Source organism: Microtus pennsylvanicus, chromosome 1 (assembly GCF_037038515.1).
Source record: "Microtus pennsylvanicus isolate mMicPen1 chromosome 1, mMicPen1.hap1, whole genome shotgun sequence".
Lineage (NCBI taxonomy): Eukaryota > Metazoa > Chordata > Mammalia > Rodentia > Cricetidae > Microtus > Microtus pennsylvanicus.
In genome coordinates, this window is record NC_134579.1 from 115,972,213 (window position 1) to 115,993,562 (window position 21,350).

The following is a 21,350-nucleotide window of genomic DNA, read 5'->3' on the forward strand; positions in this document are numbered from 1 at the left end:
AAATCATCCAATATACTTGAAAGATGTATTGACCTCAGAATGGAAACCAGGACATGTGTATGTTGGCAAAGGGGTTTTACTTTAGTTTTTATAAGAGAAAAAAAGTTATGGATACCACCAAACATAAACATTTGATTTGAACAAGAGACACTGCTTAAGTAGAAGAGATGATAGTTCATCAAACATCTTGGCCTTTTAATCTGTACTATCCTATAAAACTAACAAATGGTTTTCATTTTATCAGATATAACTCGCTGAAAGAGAATCTCCCCAAAGTTCAGGCTGGGGAAGGGTTTTGTTTTCTGTCTTTTTTAAAAAGATTTCTTTATTAATTATGTATATACACACCCACCAGAAGAGGGCATCAGACCCCATTACAGATAGTTATGAGCCACCATGTGGTTGCTGGGGATTGAATTTAGGACCTCTGGAAGAACAGCCAGTGGTTTTAACCTCTGAGCCATCTCTCCAGCCCCCGTTTTCTGTCTTTTCAAGAGAATAAATGTACCCAGCTAAGGAATCTGAAGACTACTGGACAAACCAGACATCTGAAGAAAAGGGACAAATCATCGAGAACTGTTTCAAGAAAAAGAGTAAGTTGGCCTATTGGTATATCACATTTCTAAAAACTTTGTAAATCTTCCCAAATGTTTGTTTCTGCTGTTCTCTACAGACATATATACAAATGGTCTTTTGTAGTCTCAGTCCAGTTAAAGATTAAAGCTGGCTTTGGAGTTGTATTGTGGCTCTCTCCTTCTCTAAAACCAAGTATGCTTTATTAAAGTGAAATCCAAAATCTCCATCTCTTATCAGAAGAGCCACCCGATATGGGACAGAAGAAAAGCAAAATTTTAAGGACTTTTTTTATTGCTACTAATCTCATAATTCTTTGGTTTTATATTGACTCTTTAACAGCTTTTCTTAAGGTATAAGATTATATATATATATATATATGTTATGATATTAATGGTCATATAGAATACTACCTAATTCTAGAAAAAGATTTCGTCTACCTTCCTGTACATGATTATTTCGGGTTTCAGTCTCTATCAGTTTTCTACATTGAACCATGAGCATGCCTAACCGTGACCTTTGACTCCTCTAGGAATACGTTGACACCACTAAGCTGAAAAACAGCACCTAAAGATCAGCTTCTGGAATACAAACTGGTCAGAACAATTTCAAGATGGCTAGCTAAAATGATCGAGATTAACAGACTACTCTAGCCAGGACTAGGCAAGCCCTGCACTTTCGCATTATGCAGAGACTGGAGAACAAATAATAAAGCTATCTCTCTTAGAATCTTACAATTAACCAAAAATTTTCAGTATCCCCTAAAGATGCTGCCACCCCCAGACAGCAGGAAATAAATTTAAGAATATGGCACCCACATTCCCAAGAGGTGGGGTGGGTGGTTTTTGGTCATTCATTGGATTATGAATATTTGTCACTGTTTAGGGGGGTTGGTTACCAGTTGTTATTGTTATTATTGTTTATGATCAGGAGGAAATTTGAACAAAGGAGATTAGATGCAGAGTTCTTGTTTTGAAAAGAAAAACAAGATACAGATATGATAGAATAAAAGGGTAGAATCTACTTTGAAAAGAAAAAATGGGCCGGGCGGTGGTGGCACACACCTTTAATCCCAGCACTCGGGAGGCAGAGGCAGGCAGATCTCTGTGAGTTCGAGGCCAGCCTGGTCTACAAGAGCTAGTTCCAGGACAGGAACCAAAAAGCTATGGAGAAACCCTATCTCGAAAAATCCAAAAAAAAAAAAAAAAAAAGAAAAGAAAAGAAAAAATGGGTAATATAGATAAGATAAAAAGACGGATTATTGAATCTACTTTTAGAAAGCAACTACTAATTTTAAATGTTTTATATTGGATTGAACTTGATATACTGTATACTAATTTTGTATATTGATAGAAATTTGAGATTAATTTTGTTAAAACAGACTGCACATACGTTTCTTTTTTTTAATATTTATTTATTTAGTATGTATACAATATTCTGTCTGTGTGTATGCCTGTAGGCCAGAAGAGGGCACCAGACCCCATTACAGATGGTTGTGAGCCACCATGTGGTTGCTGGGAATTGAACTCAGGACCTTTGGAAGAGCAGACAATGCTCTTAACCTCTGAGCCATCTCTCCAGCCCCTGCACATACGTTTCTAATTCAAGGTATTATACCTACAGAGCTCATTTAACAATGTAATGCAATTTTCTAGTCCTTGGAAGTTATTATTACCAACTATTTAGGAAAATAAGAAATGTAGGTTAGCAATTAGTCACCGGTTACAATCAAACTTGTAGTCATATTAAGTATGCTTTCAAGGTCAAACAAAGATATATATTAAATAGATAGGTCATCTTCAACCACTTCACAGATATACAGAATATGACATTTAAGATATTTTAATAACATTGATTATTTTTTCTCTTTTTGAGACAATGAGACATGTCTGATCCTGGCAGCACCAATCTACTTCAGAGAAGATGATGGACATCGAAGAAACACCACATGGAATTTACTTTCTTTGTGGCAAAAGTAAGTCACTGGGCAAGAAAAATGTCCTTTCCTCAATTGCTGACAGATACTGTCCTAATGGGACAAGCAGAACACAAAAGAAGAGTGACTGCCAACCCTTGCTCAGACAAGCTGGTCCTTCAAAAACCCTGCTTCATAGAAAAGTCTTTCAGATAGTCTAGGCCTATAGGCCAAAGATGGATGCCCCAACATTGCAGAGGAACACTAGGTGACTGTTCAGGCAACCAGATGTTTCTGTCACTGCTCACATTTTTTAGAAGTCTCTTGCTTACACTTCCTGTTTACTCATTTAATATTATTTGCTTCTTGGGTCTCTGAGGGAGTTGAAGACTAGATAGTTTTAGTTATAGTTTTAATTGTTTACGAATATCAGAAAAGAAATTTGCTAAAGAAATATAAAGTATATAAAATTGAGAGATATCAAAAGATAATTTTGGATGATAATGCAAGTTATGATACAAAGTAAATTAGGTACAAGGTTTTGGACTCACCAAGATAGGATAGATATGGAGTATTTTCTCTAAATTTGTCAAATGCCATTGTTAATGTATTTATTATCTGTATATATTGTATACAATTATTGTACCTACTGTATATAGTTTTTCTTATATTAGTTAAAGCCTTTTTATTTTAGAGAAAAAGTGGAAATATAGTGATTTTTTTTTGGATTTTCTTTTTTTTTTTTTAAATATTTGTTTATTTATTATGTATACAATATTCTGTGTGTATGCCTGCAAGCCAGAAGAGGGCACCAGACCTCATTCCAGATGGTTGTGAGCCACCATGTGGTTGCTGGGAATTGAACTCAGGACCTTTGGAAGAGCAGTCAGTGCTCTTAACCACTGAGCCATCTCTCCAGCCCTTTTTTTTTGGATTTTCGAGACAGGGTTTCTCCATAGCTTTTGGTTCCTGTCCTGGAACTAGCTCTTGTAGACCAGGCTGACCTCGAACTCACAGAGATCCACCTGCCTCTGCCTCCCGAGTGCTGGGATTAAAGGTGTGCGCCACCACCGCCCGGCTAATATAGTGATATTTTATTTATTTATTTATTTATTTTGGTTTTTCGAGACAGGGTTTCTCTGTAGCTTTGGAGCCTGTCCTGGAACTCCCTTTGTAGACCTGGCTGGCCTCGAACTCACAGAGATCTGCCTGCCTCTGCTTCCCGAGTGCTGGGTTTACAGGCGTGTGCCACCACCGCCCGGCTACTTTATTTATGTTTTATAAATAAAGCTTTCCTGAAGACCAGAACGTAAAACTAAGGCACTAGAGAATAGGCAATGGTGGTACACAGATTTAATTACAAGATTTGAGAGACTGAGGCAGATGGAGCTCTGTGATTTCAAAACTATCCTGAGCTACACAAGATCAATGCAGAAACAGATCCAGGTGGTGGTGGCTCATACCTTTAATCCCAGTACTAGGGAGTCACGTGCCTTTAATTCCAGCACTAGAGAGGAATATAAGGCAGGATGAGGCAGAAACTTGCTCTCTTTTCAGTTAGAGGATTTCTCAGAGGTAGGAACTATCTACCTCTCTTTGGTTTGGCTGCTTTGCCTTTTCTGATCTTTAGGTTAAACCCCAATCATCTTTCTCTGGGTTTTTATTATTTGTGCTACATATCAAAGTGTAACAGTGGATGATGTGTCTGTATTTCCATAATGGATCATCTCTGATCTGAATGGTACTTATCTGAATCCACCATCCTTGCACAGTGTTGGTGGAGTCTAAGAATGCTCACCTCTCCGACTGTCTGCAGGTTATAGCAGATGCTGTCCTTGTGGGGTGCTGAAGTTCCATAGAGAAGTGCTTTTATAAGCCAGCAAATCCCCAGGAGCAGGTCAGAAAAGCTCAGATAAAAGAGTGGTTTTATCTGTCAAAAATCACAAAATCTTAATTCAGTAAGTGATGTAGCTAGGAAAAAAAATATAAGTTACCTTTATGTTTTATGCTTTGAGTTGAAAATTGGTGCCAAGGCCTCTGCAACTGTTTGTCTATTGATAATGTAAAGAAAGTTTCCCGATAGGAAGGGATCTCTAACCAGATCTTCAAAGTCCTGGAGTAAGAGAGCTTGTGAATAGCTCAGCACTCTCACTCAGAGGGACACTCCTTCCTCAGCCACAGGGGCCAAAGCTAGAACGGAGAGATGAAAGATTTACAGTAGAGCTGTAGCAAAAGCACTATGGATACACAGCCGACATATTCTAAAGTTAGAAAATGATGTCATGAGCTACGTGTTTACACATGTAGTCGAGGACTTAAAAGTGAGAGAAATCCAGTATGATCGATGTGCTTTCTTCTGCCTTCTGACTATACTGATGAAGTCTCCATATTTTCTTGGTTTTGTACGTATCTGTGTGAGTGTGGCATGTATTACATGTGCTCTGTGCATGGACATGAAGACAGAGGAGGGCTGCTCTACCAACTCTCCATGTTCCTCTGAGACAGGGTCTTCCACTGAATCTATGAGAGACTGATAGCCAGCAACTCCAGTGGTCCTCGTCTCCGCCTACACAGCATTGTGCACAGCCATGCACATGGCCAAGCACACCCTTTACCTGAGTGCTAGGATCTGAACTCAAGGCTTCATTCTTGCATGTGCTCTTATTCACTGAGCCCCTGACTGCTTATGTTTTGGTATCTTTGTGCCTCCATGGTTCCAATTACTTTTTTTCCACTCTATTTTATTATTTAGTTAATTTTTGAGACAGGATCTTACTCTGTAGACCAGGCTGGCTTCCACCTGCCTCTGCCTCCTGAGTGCAGGGATTAAAGACAGGCACCACCACACCCAGTTCTTTTCTGATTATTCTACAGAAGAAATATGTTTATTGAGATACAGCAGAGAAAATCTAAGAAATATGTAGTAATCATGGATGTAAGATACTATAATATGGCAGTTCTCTCTAAATGGATGTATAAATTAAATGCATCTTATTCTCTACTGATTTCCCCGTGGAACTTAACAAGCTAACTTACAATCTGAAACATGTATTAACCACGTGCAGCAGAACAGGCTGGTGATCATGGTGCTCAGCAGACACAGGCAGAGAACCAAGAATCTGAAGCTACCTGGACTACAGCAAGACTACCTGGGATTCATAACAAGATTATCAAAGAAATATTTAGAGTTTAAAGCACCGAGAGAATATACCTAGACTATAAAAAAATATTGTATATGCTCACTTCGGAGAGACTTGGTCTTCTGAAAAGCCTGGCTCTGCTACTTGGTGTGTAACTTAATCTTGGGCCTCTGCAGTTTCCTCAAGTGTGAACTGTGCCAAACCACAATCTTGATGGTTTTCCAGATCCAACAGCTCTCCAGCATACACATTAAACCACACTGTGGCTAATTCTGAGCCATTCAGTCTGATTACAGCAATAATTTCTCCCTGTCCTTTAAAGTCTTTATTGAGCTGGCAAGTAGACCACTCTTGCTAGCACTTCATGAGTGCAGTGGGGGGAGGGGGAAGGCACCAGCGCACATGTTGGCATGTATGTGTCTTATTCTGAGATGGAGTCTCACTGTGTTGAACATTTTGGTGTGATTATTTTTATAAAGGATGTATTTTTTTTTCGAAATGAAACTATAATTGCTGAGGAGGATGGGACCAGCAAACAAGTATGTTTCAAGCAAACAAGACTTGGAACTGCCTCTTGGCCACTCCAGTGTTCTCACAAGTCATGATCAGAAAGCTCACCTAGCCTGGCCGTGGTGGTGTACACCTTTAATCCCAGCACTGGGGAGGCAGAGGCAGGTAGCTCTGAGTTTGAGGACAGCCTGGTTTATAGAGTGAGCTCCAGGACATGTAGGGCTATATAGAGAGACCCTATCTTGAAAAAAAAAAAACAAGAAAAGAAAAAAAAGAATCATAGAAAAGGAAAAGAAAAAGAAAGACAGCTGCTCACCTGGAAGGAGGGCCTTACCACACTTAGCATCAAGACAGGCCCCAGGCTTCAGACAGCAGCTTCCTTAACCTTAACAATTTACAGTACAAAGAGGGTCACACTTAATAGTTAATCTCTAGAAACTGAAGGTACAGCTTGCAGTCTTGGCCAGAGGACTGCCCATCTATTATAATTAGGGACGTATTAGTAAATCACAGAACTCTCCACTGTGCACAGTTGGTGCTTTCCTGGCACTTACTTTAGAGGCTAAATCACCAGCAGTTCAAACTTAATGGAAAGACACTCTCACCTCTGCAGACATCTGTGGGTTCTGGAACACAGCGTAAGTGATAAGCGAACTTGAACCTATAACACTGAGAGACACAGACAACTGGCTATTACAATACAGTGATAAGACTCTGGTTTTATTATTTATTTGCATAACTGATATAAAATATACCACACATATTTTTAAATTTAGAGTATTTCATGAATTTTCATGCTCTCCTTGTCTAGATGCATGCCAATCTTTTCATTATCATTCCAATTTCTCTCACTAGGTAGCCTCTGATGGCCTGGAACCCACTCTGTACACCAGGCTGGCCTCAAATTCACAGTGATCCTCCTGCCTCAGTCCCCTAAGTGCTGGGCTTAGATGCGAGCAGCCATGTTCACTTTCCTCGCAGCATTTAACACATGCAGTGCTGAGGTGTGTGCTGATGCTGGTCTGCACCAGTCCTGCTGACAGGCTGCCCACTCATTTCAGATGAGTGGCCTCCCTCCTTCTTGTTACTCCAATTCTTGCTTCCACTGGGAATGGGAGTAGGTGTGGTGACCCAGCAGAGGAGGGCAGCCAGAGGTCAATGTCAGCGTCTTCCTCTATCACTCTCCACCTTATTTTTTGAGACATGCTCTCTCACTGAACCTGGAGCTCCCAGATTCTGCTGGATCAGCTAGTCAGCAGCCCCCCAAGAGCTTCTGTCTCTGTCTCTCACGTCTGAGACAACAGGCAGGTAACACACAGCTGGCTTTTCATGAGAGTGCTGGGGATTCCAACTCAGCTTCTCATGCTTAGGAAGCAAGAACTTTATCTACTAAGCCATCTTCCTAGCCCCTGGACCTTTTACTAGTGAGAAAATATCAACATAGGAAAGAATTTCTAACTAAAAAGTCAAATGTAACCCTCAGGAGCTAGACATAGAAAGCTGCACAGCTCTCTAGTCTGCCAAGTCATGTGATATGAGACTCAAAAAACATACCTCAGAGTAGCTGTGACAAACTGTATCCACTGTATTGCAGGAAAAAACTAAACAAGAGAGAGGAGAGAGGAGAGAGGAGAGAGGAGAGAGGAGAGAGAGAGAGAGAGAGAGAGAGAGAGAGAGAGAGAGAGAGAGAGAGAGAGAGAGATATCAATATCCTACATTTAATGTTCAACCTGACTTCCGTTCCAGTGTTTATTAACAGACCCTCAAATCCACTCCAGGTCTGGGAAGGAGTGAAATCTGAGCAGACCTGTGGGAAGGCAGGACCTTGTTGCTCCCAACCCAACTCCTTAAACAGTAAAATTTTAAAGGAAACAGAGCAATGAACGGGAAGTGACTGACTGCGAAAGCAAAGTTGAAAAAACTACAAGAACAAGATGACAAAGAGAGAGGAAAGGCTAAGGTCTAAGGGAAGACAAACAGATGGCAGGAAGAGAATGCTAACTGAAGCTGACTGACAAAGTTGAAGAGAGACAAGGAGGAAATGATGACGAGGGAAAAGGTTATTAGTATGGAGAGAGCCACTGTGAATAAGACATGGAACAGACTGGAAGAAAGGAGCAAAAAGCGGGGGAGGACGACCAGTTTTGACCTTACAGGGTCCCATCTGCCTTCCAGACGGCCAATCTCCAGTGGAAGGTCCATAAGGACTTCAGTCCCAGCAACTCTCCAGTCCAGGCCCTTCTCAGCCAGGCTCCTAACAAGTAGCTCCACCCCTGTTTCAGCTGGGCTCCACCCCATCTAATCCTGCCCTGAATCTTAAGGGCAGGAGGTAGAAGGGCAAAGGAGGACAAAAACAGAAAAAGCAGGTGACATAAGAAACCAGGTTGTAAGAAACATTAGAAATTTTAAGAAGGAGCAAGAAGCAGGAGCAATACAAAGCAGAGAGAGTATATTTTATAGTAAAAAGATAAAATTTCAAAAAAGAAATAGAATAGGAAAAAAGAAAAAGGAAAAATGGAGTCAAACAGAGGCCTGTTAAAACTTACCCATTTAGGGACAGAATGACGAAAAAGGTGGCAGGCACACTTGATTAACAAAGTTTTAGTAATAGTGAAAATCAAGAAGAGAATAGTTTTTTTTTTCTTGGAGACAGGGTTTGTCTATATAGACCTGGCTGTCATTGAACTCACTCTGAAGAGTAGGCTGGCCTCGAACTTACAGAGATCCTCCTGCCTGTGCCTCTTGAGTGCTGGGATTAAAGGCGTGCGCCACTGCCACCACCACTGTCCAGTGAGAGAAGACATTATATTTGTTATATTCAATATTAACATATTAAATACTATTCTATATCATGCCATTTACTTAGCATGTGTAATCAATTTTGTATAAGTCAATGTATTATAGGAAACAAAAAGATAAAAAAAAAGAATCTAGATAGAGCTTTCCAGGAGCTTATAACACAGGGGGAAATGTTTGAGCACCAAGAAACAGTCTGAATAGGACAACGATGTATAGAACAGCATGTGGACAGTATTTGGGAGGATTCTGACAGAGCCTGGGAGAGAGAAATCACAAGAACGCCCACTGCTTTATCTATACTTTCATGTGCTCAGCAAACACCTCTTGTGTCTAAGGGCTGGGACCGAGTCTACAGCCTGCCAAATGTCACACAAGCATGCTGACCACTGAGCTACATCCTAGCTCTTGCATACTGTAACAAACACTTGCATGGCTGAAACTATTTAAATAAATGGTGTTCATATTAGAGTGAGAGTATAGTCTAGCATGGAAAACCAGACATTTTAAGTGGATGATTGCACAGAATAACTTGTCTTAAACAAGTAAAAATCGGTAGTGAAGAAAGAGTCTTGGGAACATTTGGAGGTCTTTGATCATGTCTCCCTACTGAGGGTGAAGAGACTAATGACAGCGTCATTGCGTGATAAGAAAATGCTCTTGAACAAAAGACACTTCTGTTACTCAAGACAAATCTCAGATTGTTCAGAGAACTTTTCCCTTTGGCATATTGCTAAAGTATCTATGCCACCTTTCTGCACACAAGCCTGTGTGCCTGTGTGTGCTTATATGTGTGCTTGTACACTTTCTCCTTGGAGTTCCTTTGTAAATAGAACTATGCCTTCTGTTGCTACAAGGCTAACCCAAACTCAATGATATCAGTCATATTCAGTTTTTGCCTCTGTATTTAAGTTCTGCTGCTGACTTGTGTTTATCTTCGTGTGTGGTTCTGAGATTGAACCCAGGAGTTTGTACATGACAGACAGCTGCCCCAGCCAAGCCCCATTCTTTTTTCTAAGAAGCTCTATAACAAGTTCAGGTGTATGTATGTTCAATGACCATGATAGGTACTGCATGTTACATATCCATCTACATAACAGAAGTCATTAAACTAACAAATGTCCATGATGTTTTGTTGCTGTTAGTGTTTTTGTCCTTGTTTTGAAATAATATCTCATTGTGACTGCAGTCCTGCCTTGCCTGAATTTGCTATGTAGCCTAGGATGACCTTGAATTTGTAACAATCCTGCCTCCAGAGTGCTGAAATTACAGATTTGAGCCACAATACCTAGCCTGAAAGCTTTACAGTGGTGATGATGGCCAAATTTTAAGTGATTTCTATGTATAAACATCTATGCTATGGTAATTTGAATGTAACTGGTTCCCATAATCTTATAGGATGCAGAATGTGGTGGTTCAAGAGAAAATGGTCCCCCAAGGTAGTAGTACTATTAGGAGTACTATTAGGTGGCCTTGTTGGAGGAAGTGTGTCACTGTGGGAGTGGGCTTTGAGTTCTCCTATGCTCAAGCTACTCCTAGTGTCACAGACTACTTCCTGATGCCTTCTGATCAAGATGTAGCTAGCACCATGTCTGCCTGCATGCTACATGTCCTGCCACAATCATAATAGATGAAACCTCTGAACTGTGAGTCACTACCTCAATTAAATGTTTCCTTTATAGGAGTTGCTGTGGTCATGATGTCTCTTCACAGCAACAGAAACCCTAACAAACACATATGTTAACATTTTAGTCTTTTCCACATTTTTTTGTTTTTGTTTTTCAAGACAGGGTTTCTCTGTATAGTTCTGGCTATCCTGAAACTCACTCTGTAAACCAGGCTGGCCTTGAATTTACAGAGATATGCCTGCTTCTGTCTTCTGCATGCTGGGATTAAAGGTGTGTGTTACCACTGCCCAGGGAGGTTTTTTTTTTACTTAAAAATTTCCACCTCCTCCCCTCCTCCCATTTCCCTCCCTTTCTCCTCATCCCCCCCATCCCCTTCCCCCTCCCTCTCCAGTCCAAAGAGCAGTCAGGGTTCCCTGCCCTGTGGGAAGTCCAAGGTCCTCCCCCTCCATCCAGGTCTAAGAAGGTGAGCATCCAAACAGACTAGGCTCCCACAAAGCCAATACATGCAGTAGGATCAAAACCCAGTGCCATTGCTCTTGGCTTCTCAGCCCTCCTTGTCCAACACATTCAGAGAGTCCAGTTTGATCACATGCTCCATCAGTCCCAGTCCAGCTTGCTTTGGTGGGCTCCCATTAGATCAGCCCCACCCTCTCAGTGGGTGGGCGCACCCCTTGCGGTCCTGACTTCCTTGCTCATGTTCTCCCTCCTTCTGCTCCTCATTTGGACCTTGGGAGCTCGGTCCAGTGCTCCAATGTGGGTCTCTGTCTCTAGCTTCATCCATCGCCAGGTGTCCATGGGGATGTCCCCAGCTAGATCCTTGGGCAGCTGAGGAGAGGGAGCCTGAAATGGCCCTATCCTATAGCCACACTGATGAATATCTTGCATATCACCAGGGAGGTATTTTTAAAAGTCATACCAGGCTAAAATATTCTTTTTGGACAGAATAACTATACTGAGTGTATCTGGGATTTGGGCAGAGTAGCCTGTGAGAAATTTCATGATATAAAAATAACAACCTTTGCCAGGCATGGTGACATACATCTTAAACCTAGCACTCTGGAGGCAGAGGCAGGCAGGTATCTGTGAGTTCAAGCTAGCCTGGTCTACACAGTGAGTTCCAGGACAGCCAGGGCTACCTATAAAGATCCTGTCTCAAAAAACAACAACACTTTATATTATATTACAATGAAGGTCATTTCTTGCACAAATAAACTCTGGCCAGCATCTACATTCATGTTCTTCAGTAACACTGGTGAGAAGTAGAATTCTTCAGCCACCTCCTTTCCACAGGCTAAAGCAGGCTTGTTTCCAAGAGCTTCTGCCACTAGTGAAAACAGCGTGATCTGTTTGTGTCCTTGACATGGTGCATAGACAAGTCAATCTCCAGGCCTGGCTATAGCTCAGTGCTCTCCTAGGAGACATCAGCCTAACCAGGACCCATACAATTTGGTCAGCACATGATTTGAAGAATTCACTGGGGTCACATGAATCTTTTTTTTTTTGTAGCCAGAAAATAACTTTATTTGTTCCAGGTAAGAACTTTTGGAACTGTTTCTTGGTGCCAGCAGTCTTGGTGACCTTGAGCATGTTGAAACACGCGGTCTTGCTCAGGGGCCTACACTCTCCCCCAGTGATGATGTCGCCGATCTGTACATCCCTGAAACAGGGGGACAGGTGCACAGACATGTTCTTGTGGCGTTTCTCAAAGCGATTGTACTTTCGGATGTAATATAGTCCCGGCGGATGACAATGGTCCTCTGCATCTTCACCTTGGTCACGACACCGGACAGGATCCGACCTCGGATGGAGACGTTGCCAGTGAACGGGCATTTCTTGTCAATGTAGGTGCCCTCGATGGCCTCCTTGGGTGTCTTGAAGCCTAGACCGATGTTCTTGTAGTACCAAGGGAGTTTTTCCTTGCCAGTTTCTCCAAGCAGAACACGCTTCTTGTTTTGGAAGATCGTGGGCTGCTTTTGGTACGCTCGTTTGGTCTGAATGTCTGCCATCTTCCCGGCAGCCTGAGAAAAAGAGAGGTGGGCCAACTCCCGGGTTTCCTTCTTCACCATGAATCTTTACAGTATGGGGATTCTGGGTACACCTGACCTGTGGGCAAAACTAAACTATCTATCTGTGTGCATTTTCACTTCCTGGTTCTGAATCAGCATAAATGAGGCCCAGGCAGTGAACATGATTCTCATCCTCGCCAGTGGATATGTTATTCTGCATCAGGACCCTTCCTGCAGTCACTGTCAGCACTTCAACAAATAGAAACCTTCAACAAACAAAACAAACCACCACTGTCTTAGTTATGTTTCTATTGTCTTTTTTTGTTTGTTTGTTTTGGTTTGGTTTTCGAGACAGGATTTCTCTGTGGCTTTGGAGCCTGTCCTGGAACTAACTCTTGTAGACCAGGCTGGCTTCGAACTCCCAGAGATCCGCCTGCCTCTGCCTCCTGAGTGCTGGGATTAAAGGCGTGCACCACCACTGGCTGGCTAGGTTTCTATTGTCATAATGGTGGGAAGCATGGCAGCACTCAGGCATATATGGTGCTAGAGAGGGAGCTTAGAGTTCTATATCTGGATCCCAAGGCGTCAGGAACAGACTAAGACACACTCCCTCCAACAATGCCACACCACTAATAGTGCTACTCCCTATGAGCCTATGGGGTCTATTTTTATTCAAACCACCACCAATAAAAACCCAAACATTAGCAATGACTGCAATTATTCCCAATTCAAACTCATTTGTTTCTAGAGTCACATAGCTACTAAGAAAGTCCAAGGAAAAAACACTGCAAAACTCAAACTTCAGTAGAACCACAAAACTACATCCACAACCTCCCCAGAAAATAAAACCTTATACCATTATGGTGCTCCACCATCTGTATTTGGACTTAGTATTACAGCATCCATTAGCATGCCCCTTCCTTTTAACCTCCACGGAATAGCCAGGGTGAGCCTTTAGGTTTTCCACATCAGGGCAACACTCAAAGTAGTTACAACAATTACTTTTGCAATGTAATTTATAATAAAGGTGTCAATATACCACCTCCAACCAATGTACTTCCTTCCCTTCTTCCAAAATCAAATTCTATCAGAGTATAGTGGTACATGTCACTAATTTCAGAACTTGGGAGATAGAGGAAGGCAGATCTCTGGGTTCTCTGTGAGTTTGAGCCAGCCTGGTCTACATAATGAGTTCTAAGGATATCAAGAGGTGGGGGGGAAATCTACTTCTATAGCTGAGGAGGCTCAGTAAGTAAAGAGCTCACTTCACAAGTCTTAATAACCAATATTCAGACTCCCAGAACCCACCTAAATGCCAGGTGTGCATGTCAGCCTGCCTATAGTTCCAGCAGATGGACACAGGGAATCCTTAGAGCAAACTGGTTAACAAGATTGGCCTTATCAGCGAGCTCTAGGTTAGAGTGAGAGACCCTGCTTCAGTGCATAGGATAGAGATGGAATATGACTGCTGACGTCAAGATCAGGCCTCTGCATGCACACCCACATGTGCTTACATAAATATGAATACACTTCTCTCTCTCTCTCTCTCTACACACACACACACACACACACACTTATGAAAATGGAAAAAATATTAAGTCTTCCATACTAACCACAACCAGAAAAGCACTTTTGGATAGCCATTCTAATGGGGCATACCCAGAGCATTCATATACTCAGAAATGAGCAATGTCAAAAATGTCAATGTTTTGCTGGGCACTGGTGGTGTACACCATTAATCCCAGCACTTGGGAGGCAGAGGCAGGTGTATCTCTGTAGGAGGAGACTGCTTGTTCATTTCCCAGCCACCCTGCTCCAAATAATCACACCAAAATTATATTAATTATAACACCGTTTTGCCAACAGGTAGACATATTTCTAGCTAGTTCTTATATTTTAAATTAAAACATTTGTATTATTTTATATTTTACCAAGAGGCTTGTGGTTTATTACCTCTTGCTTCCTGGGAAGCTACATGGCATCTCTTTGATTCAACCTTCTCTATATATATCTCTGTTAAAATTTCCTGCCTGGCTTTACTCTGCTAAGCCACTGACCAAAATAGTTTCTTTATTAACCACTTATTCATAGCATACAGAGGGGAACCCCCCATCATCTCACCTTTTCTGTCTAAATAAAAAGGGATGTTTTATCTTTAACATAGTAAAATTACATATAACAAAATAGGTATCAAGCAAGAATTAGTTACAATATTTCTTTGTGAATCTAAAGTTTCATATCTAATTTATCTTTTCTCATAACTAAAAAAAACTGTAACTATCTTCACTCTTCAAAGACCCCAGAAGGATATAATATTACCTAAGTAAATAGGAGGTGCATTGTAAGCAACTTCCAAAACTCAAGAATTGACAGAGACATCTTGCTGCCTGGACAGTCACTCAAAGTTCTTCTGTAACACTGGGACATCCATCTTCAACCTGCAGGCCTATAATACCTGGTAGACTTTCCAGTGAAGAAGAAAATTTGAAGATTTGTTTCACCTTGTACTGGCAAAGTTTGTCAGTTGCTTTCTTCTGTGTCCTTCAGAATGTCTGGCAGCTTCTTCGGTAAAGCAGGAGCCCTGAAGGATCATCACGTCTTTTGGAAAATTCAGTAGTCACTTATCTGTAGGTCCTGCATGTCTAATTCATACAGCATACCATCAAGTAGTCTAGGCAAGAGCAGTTTCTTGCCCAATTGGCTAGCCTTGTCACATTGAAGGCAAATTCCATAACGAGTTTCTTCAATGTCCATCAACCTCTCTGAATTGGTTGTGCCAGAAGCAGATATGTCTCACTACTAAGAAAAGTCTAAGTTCTTAAAACAGTTTAAATGCCATATTTGTAATTCTTTGAAGTGTTGAAGATTATCTAACTTAAATATATCTCTATGTATCTAGAAAAATCTATCATGACTAAAAGTTTGGCTATTATAGGATGACCACCTATTAATCTGTATTTCTTAACTATACATTACATTTTTTAAATGAGCTGCATAAACACAATACCTTAAACAAGAGCAGAAATATATATATTCAAATGAAAACATTTAAAGCAATAATTTTTGGAATTTGGGGATAGTTTTCTACAAACATAACTTTCTCCTGTTGTTTGTTGGACAAAGTATTTTTAGGGCTCATGGAAACCTTTCAGGGAGATCTTGCCCCATTAAACCACATTAGCCTGGAAGGGACCTACAGGTTCTAATCTGTAGAAACAAAAGCAGAACCTCTTTTCCAAAGCAACATATCCTTAGACCCAAATTTTGAAGTCAAGATACCTTTATGTTTGTTTAACATAGCAGCCCCCAGAATCAAATGTCTCTCTGCAGTCAAAAAAATTCAAAGAAAACACGATAATATACATAATCCAGACTATCTGTGTATATTCCATCTTTACATGGCTTATTTTTCTTTACTCCTTTAATCTATGACTGTCCTCTTTTATATTACTTTTACTGTCTCTTTAAAGACTTTATTTTTTTAAACTTTTTTACAACTGTCTATACTCTTTTTCTTCTCTCTTCCAAGCCCATGTACATTTTTAAAACACAATATGACCACCCATTCAGAGGTTTATTTCTGTCTAAATCTGTCTTTATTGTGTGTCCAATCATTTCCTGACTAAGAGCACCTTTTTTTTTTTCTAAATGCTAAGTGGACATGACTAGGATCAATTCCACGCCTCTGCCTGTTGCCTCTGCCCTGTCCAACATGGCAGAGGTATGTTCACCTCCTCTGTGGGCCATGCTCACCCCACCAGCTCCAGGGACACAGCAGGTCTATATTGCCATTAAGCAATTAGTAGCATGCTCCTTACAACCCCACTTAAGTGCAGGACCTCCTGAAAGAGCCAGAGTTCATGCTGTTAGCATGAGCCAAGAATCTGGCTCTTAAAGAAGCCACACAAGTTTTGCTGCTAATGCTCAATCAGGAAGCCTTTTCTTAAAGGAATTGTGCTTCTGCTTGCTTCTAGCAAACAAAGCCCACCCAAGAAAATGCTGCTACCAAGAAGCCACACTTAGCTCCTGTTTTTTTGTGGGTCTATTAGTCCTCTTTTTTTCTTAAGCTTCTTTTAGGTCTTATGTGAATCCATGCCTGAGATGGTGGGTAACATTTTGTAATAAAACTTATTCATAGCATATAGAAGGGAATCCCATATCAGATCTCTGAATTCGAGCTCAGCTTGGTCTACAGAGTGAGTTTCAGGACAGTCAGGACTGTCACATGGAGAAACTCTATCTCAAACACCCCTCCGCCCAAAAGAAAGAAAACTGAAAAAAGGTAAACGTTTTACAAAGAGTTTTCAAATTTTTTTTCTTTCTTCCTCAAAGAGACAGGGTTTCTCTGTGTAGCTGTAGCTGACTTACAGAGCTGTGGCGTTGAACTTCCGGAGATCCACTTCTCTCTCCCTCCCTCCCTTGCTCCCTACAGAATTCTCATCCTATGGGTTGGGGGAGTCTAAACAATGTCCTACCCCTTCCTCATAAGGTCCAAATGACAAAGTTTGATTCCATCAAAGTCTACCCTGGCTAACTAAGGAGTTTATTAGGGTTACTTACAAAGCATGAATGAAGAGTTAAAAGCAGGAGCCTCGGTGACCCTAAAACAGCCACATTGGGAGGTCTGTACCCAGCATGGATGAAAACTAGCCCACAGGCTGCATGGCTAGTGCTTCCTTCCTAGTCCTTCACAGCCTGGATACTCTACCTCCTCCCTAAATTAGGAGGAATTGCACAATTAGGGCAGAATTGCATATAGTCAGTTGGGAGGAGTGGCTGGATTCTCAGATGAGGGTCCTTTAGCCCTCTCATCTCTCCTAGAAGGGAATGTTAACAATCAACAAGCTTAGTTGTGATGGTCTTTTGGAACTGGGCACATCTGATCTGAAGATGGTGGCAGTTAGGCTTGGGGGATAACCCTATATAATATACACATTGAGTTCTTTTTCTCAAATTTACCAAAGATTAGGTCCTGCTATTTTATGACATACACTTTTTGGATATATACAATAATTGTAGTGCTAACTTTTTGTTTTGTTTTTTGAGACAGGGTTTCTGTGTGTAGCTTTAGAGCCTGCCCTGGCTCTGTAGACCAGGCTGGTCTCAAACTCAACAGAGATCCACCTGCCTCTGCCTCCTGAGTACTGGGATTTAATGGTGTGAGCCACCACCACCTGGCTCCAAAGTCTCTTAATGGTAAGTATAACTCTTTTTTTTCACTATCACGAGCTTATTGTGCCAGAAACAAACATCATCTGTGTCTTTTCACATCAGAACTTATTGACTAACAATCCATTCACAAAGTTATTTGTTAGATTTGCTGCAACTTACCAAGAAATCTTGAATTCAAGTATGTGGATCCTAGCAGTCATAGGTCCTTTTATTCCAGAATTAGTTACTGGCATTAACTCTTAGCTCATACATTACCCTGTCGTATGTTTACACAGATTACATAATGGCCATAAGAGAGGAACAGATGCTGCAGAGTTCTGAGAGGCTGTCCTCAAGTTGAACTGATACAATCTTAATTCAAATCCTGCAGGGGCCATAAAAGTCATACTAGGCACAGGTTCAGGGTTGTCAGCACAGGCCCAGGCGTCTGGCCATTTCAAATGCTGAAGTGGAGAGAGCAGCATAAGATGAAGAAGCTGGAGGCTTTCGCTTTAGCCAGTGTCTTACACGAGGCTCACGACAAGTGGTGGGTCAAAATGGAGGAACTCTATACAGTTCCCCGTGTGGGTGTATCTGATGCAACATATGTAGAGTTCATACGTAGAGTCTCTGCTTTGATTTGATATAGTCACAGGCAATGTTGTTTATTCGCACAAATCAAATGATTTGTCAGTTGGTACAAGCTGGTGCCCTGACAGACAACAGTTAATGACTTGTGTGAACACAACATAGTCATTTTTCCTTGGCACTTGGCTTCAAAATGTGGTCTATGTGTTGCACAGCCTGACATCAGCAATTGTACACAACAGAGTAAGCTACCATCCAGACCCAACTTATTCTGTTTTTCTAAAAAAGCAGTTTTTAGTTGTTTGAGAATTTCATATAACATGTTTTGATGCTATTACCCTCCTTCTCCAACTCTTTCTAGATTCATACCCCCATTTCCTTCCTACCCAACTTTGTAAAACTAAGTAGACCAGGGTGGTTTCCCATTCAAAGAGATCCACCTGTCCTAGCCAGAGCGCTGTAGCTATTAAGCCTGTCCTGGAACTAGCTCTTGTAGACCAGGCCTGCCTCTGCCTCCCAAGTGCTGGGATTAAAGGCGTGTGCCTCCATTGCCTGGGTTGTAATCTCTTTTTTCTTAAAGGAGCATCAGGCCCCATGGGTTGGGGCCCACCTGTATGATTTCATTTAGCTTTAATTATTTCTGTAAGTATTATAATAACTACCTCTCCAAATGCAATCAGAGTGCACATGAGGCACACAACTTAATCCACGACTAAGACAGTGCTTAGTCCAAACTCTTCCTGAGATTTTTTTCCAGTCCCCATTGCTCTCCTTCCCAGGAAGATTAAGCCAGATTAGGATTAAAGGTGTGTCCTTCCATGCCCAGTTTTCCCTCCATGCTTGGGTGATATTTTCACACACAGATCTGACAACATTTCAGTTAAAATCTCTGGTGGCTTTGAACCCTTCAGATTAGTGAGTCTTTATTTTGCTCCCTAGTTTGCCATTTCACAGATTCCTGGCCACTGACTGGTCACTGCTTAACCAATGCTTCCTCCCTTTCAAGGTCATGCTCTAAATCATCTCCGGGATACGATTCTGACACTTCTAAGCAGGACTGACTTTTAATACAGGATCTTTCAAGGTGTATAAATACCCTTGCAGTGATTAGGAAAGAGATGAAATAGGATTAAAGATTTTAATATGGACTGGGGAGATAGCAGCCCTGGAGACTTCACACAGAATTCAAGACGTGTAAGTGAGGAAGACATAGGTCTTTCTTAGGACACAGCAATGTCCAAATATGTTTCCTGGGGAGAGTTTCCTGGGTAGGCATGAATCCCAGCAAGTCACACTGTGACTGAGCATTCAGTGTGATATGAAGGTAAGCATGGCCAGTCAAATGGAGGGCAGCTAGCTATTAGAGGGGTGGGCATTGGGCAGCAAGTGTAGAACCCCCATACTGAAAACCACTGAGTGGCTGGAGAGATGATTCAGGGGGGTAAGAGCACTAGCTGCTCTTCCAGAAGACCTGGATTCGATTACCAGCACCCACATAGCAGCTTACAACTGTCTGTAACTCCAGTCCCAGGGGGATATGATGGCCTCTTCTGGCGTCCTCAGTATATACATGGTACTCACATAGTACACTGACATATATACACAAACAAAAATCCATACACATAAAAATAACAGGAGATCGAGAGTGGAAGAGGAAGACGGACTCCTGAAGGAGGGCTGCAGAGCTGGCTCAGTGGTTAAGAGCACTTGACTGGTGTGGGTCCATGGTCTGTATTCTGGCAATTATATTTTAAATAAACGCTGATTGGCCAGTAGCCAGGCAGGAATTATAGGCAGGACAACCAGACAGGAAGCAGAGGGGGGTCAAGGAGAATAGGAGAATGTTGGAAAGAAGGAAGCCTATTCCTCTGCAGTCCTGACCCAACCACAGAAGAAGCAAAATGTGACTGCCTCACTGAATAAGATACAAATGGCTAACACAGATAAGAATACTGGGCTAATAATGGGGCTATATAAATTATAAGAGTTAATAAGAAGCCTGAGCTAATGGGCCAATCAGTTTATAACTAATGTAGACCTCTGTGTGATTTCTTTAGGACTTAATGATTGTGGGAACTGGGCAGGACAGAAACCCCTACAACACTTGGTTGCTCTCCTAAAGGACCAGGGCTTAATTCCCAACATCCACATGAAGGCTTAAAACCATACCTAACTGTGGTTTCACAGCCAACACACCCTTTTGGCCTTCTCTGGCACCAGACACATACACAGTACATACACATACAGTCAACTATAACATTCATGTGCATAAAATAAATAAAACTTTTTAGTGGTGACTACTGAACCCTATTTCTAGCATGAGAAAGTACAATTTATGGTCAACATAGATGCCAAGCAACATACAATTGTAAAGACTTACTACATTAGCTAGGTGTGGTGATGGACACAGTACGTGGGAGGCCATGGTAGGAAGATTCTCAACTAGAATGCAGCCCAGGCTACACAGAGACCTTGCCTCAAAAAAGGGGGTGCGGCTGGTAATATGGTCCATTTCCCATACTAACGCACTTGCTGAGCTGAATTCCCAGGAATATATGGGGTGTGTGTGTGTGTGTGTGAATGTCCATGTATGTATGTAGAGGCCAGTGGCCAACCTCACTGTCTTCCTCAATGATACAACCATCTTTTTTGAAAAGCTCTCTTAATCTGGAACTCACTGATTCAACTAGGCTTGATTTGGGAACCTTCCTGTCTCTGCCTACCCAGTACTGCTAAGTGTGCCACAACTTTTTTGTTTTGCTTTGTTTTTTAAAACAGGATCTCACTAGGTTTACTCTGGATGGCCTAGAACTCACCATGTGGCCCAGGCTGGCCTTGAATTCAGGTTCACAGCCTTGGTCTCAGGAGTGGTGTGACTGAAGATGCGTGCCAACACACCAGGCCCAGATCCTTGAGTGCCGAGGATGGAACTTGGGGGGGGGAGCATAAGATAGCCACTCAAAACGAATGCTTGTTTTCTCACTATACATCCGAGCACGCTCTTGCCACACCTGACCACAAGCAGGATACCAACAGGCCTTTC

The 21,350-nt window shown here is 41.7% G+C and overlaps 1 protein-coding gene and 1 pseudogene across 15 annotated transcripts in view; both read right to left on the bottom strand.

The window, feature by feature from the left end:
• The window catches only part of Tmem116 (transmembrane protein 116), a 68,382-nt gene that overhangs the window by 46,685 nt on the left and 347 nt on the right, over window positions 1-21,350 (bottom strand). For 4 of the 15 annotated variants that reach the window (XM_075980515.1, XM_075980496.1, XM_075980574.1 and 1 more), the window contains exons 2-6: window positions 8,829-8,921; window positions 8,293-8,453; window positions 7,693-7,739; window positions 6,744-6,807; window positions 4,287-4,418 (exon numbers count right to left, since the gene is read on the bottom strand). The exons of 3 other annotated variants lie outside the window; for them this stretch is intronic. In XM_075980515.1, coding sequence (XP_075836630.1) covers window positions 4,287-4,418; window positions 6,744-6,807; window positions 7,693-7,739; window positions 8,293-8,436 — 387 coding nt within the window. In that variant the 5' untranslated portion in view covers window positions 8,437-8,453; window positions 8,829-8,921. Of the gene's footprint in view, window positions 1-4,286; window positions 4,419-6,743; window positions 6,808-7,692; window positions 7,740-8,292; window positions 8,454-8,684; window positions 8,752-8,828; window positions 8,922-15,023; window positions 15,362-21,350 lie in introns of those variants that run through there. 8 more of the 15 variants (XM_075980486.1, XM_075980525.1, XM_075980478.1 and 5 more) reach the window with 8 other exon arrangements.
• Window positions 11,974-12,671, bottom strand: LOC142851660 (small ribosomal subunit protein uS17-like; annotated as a pseudogene).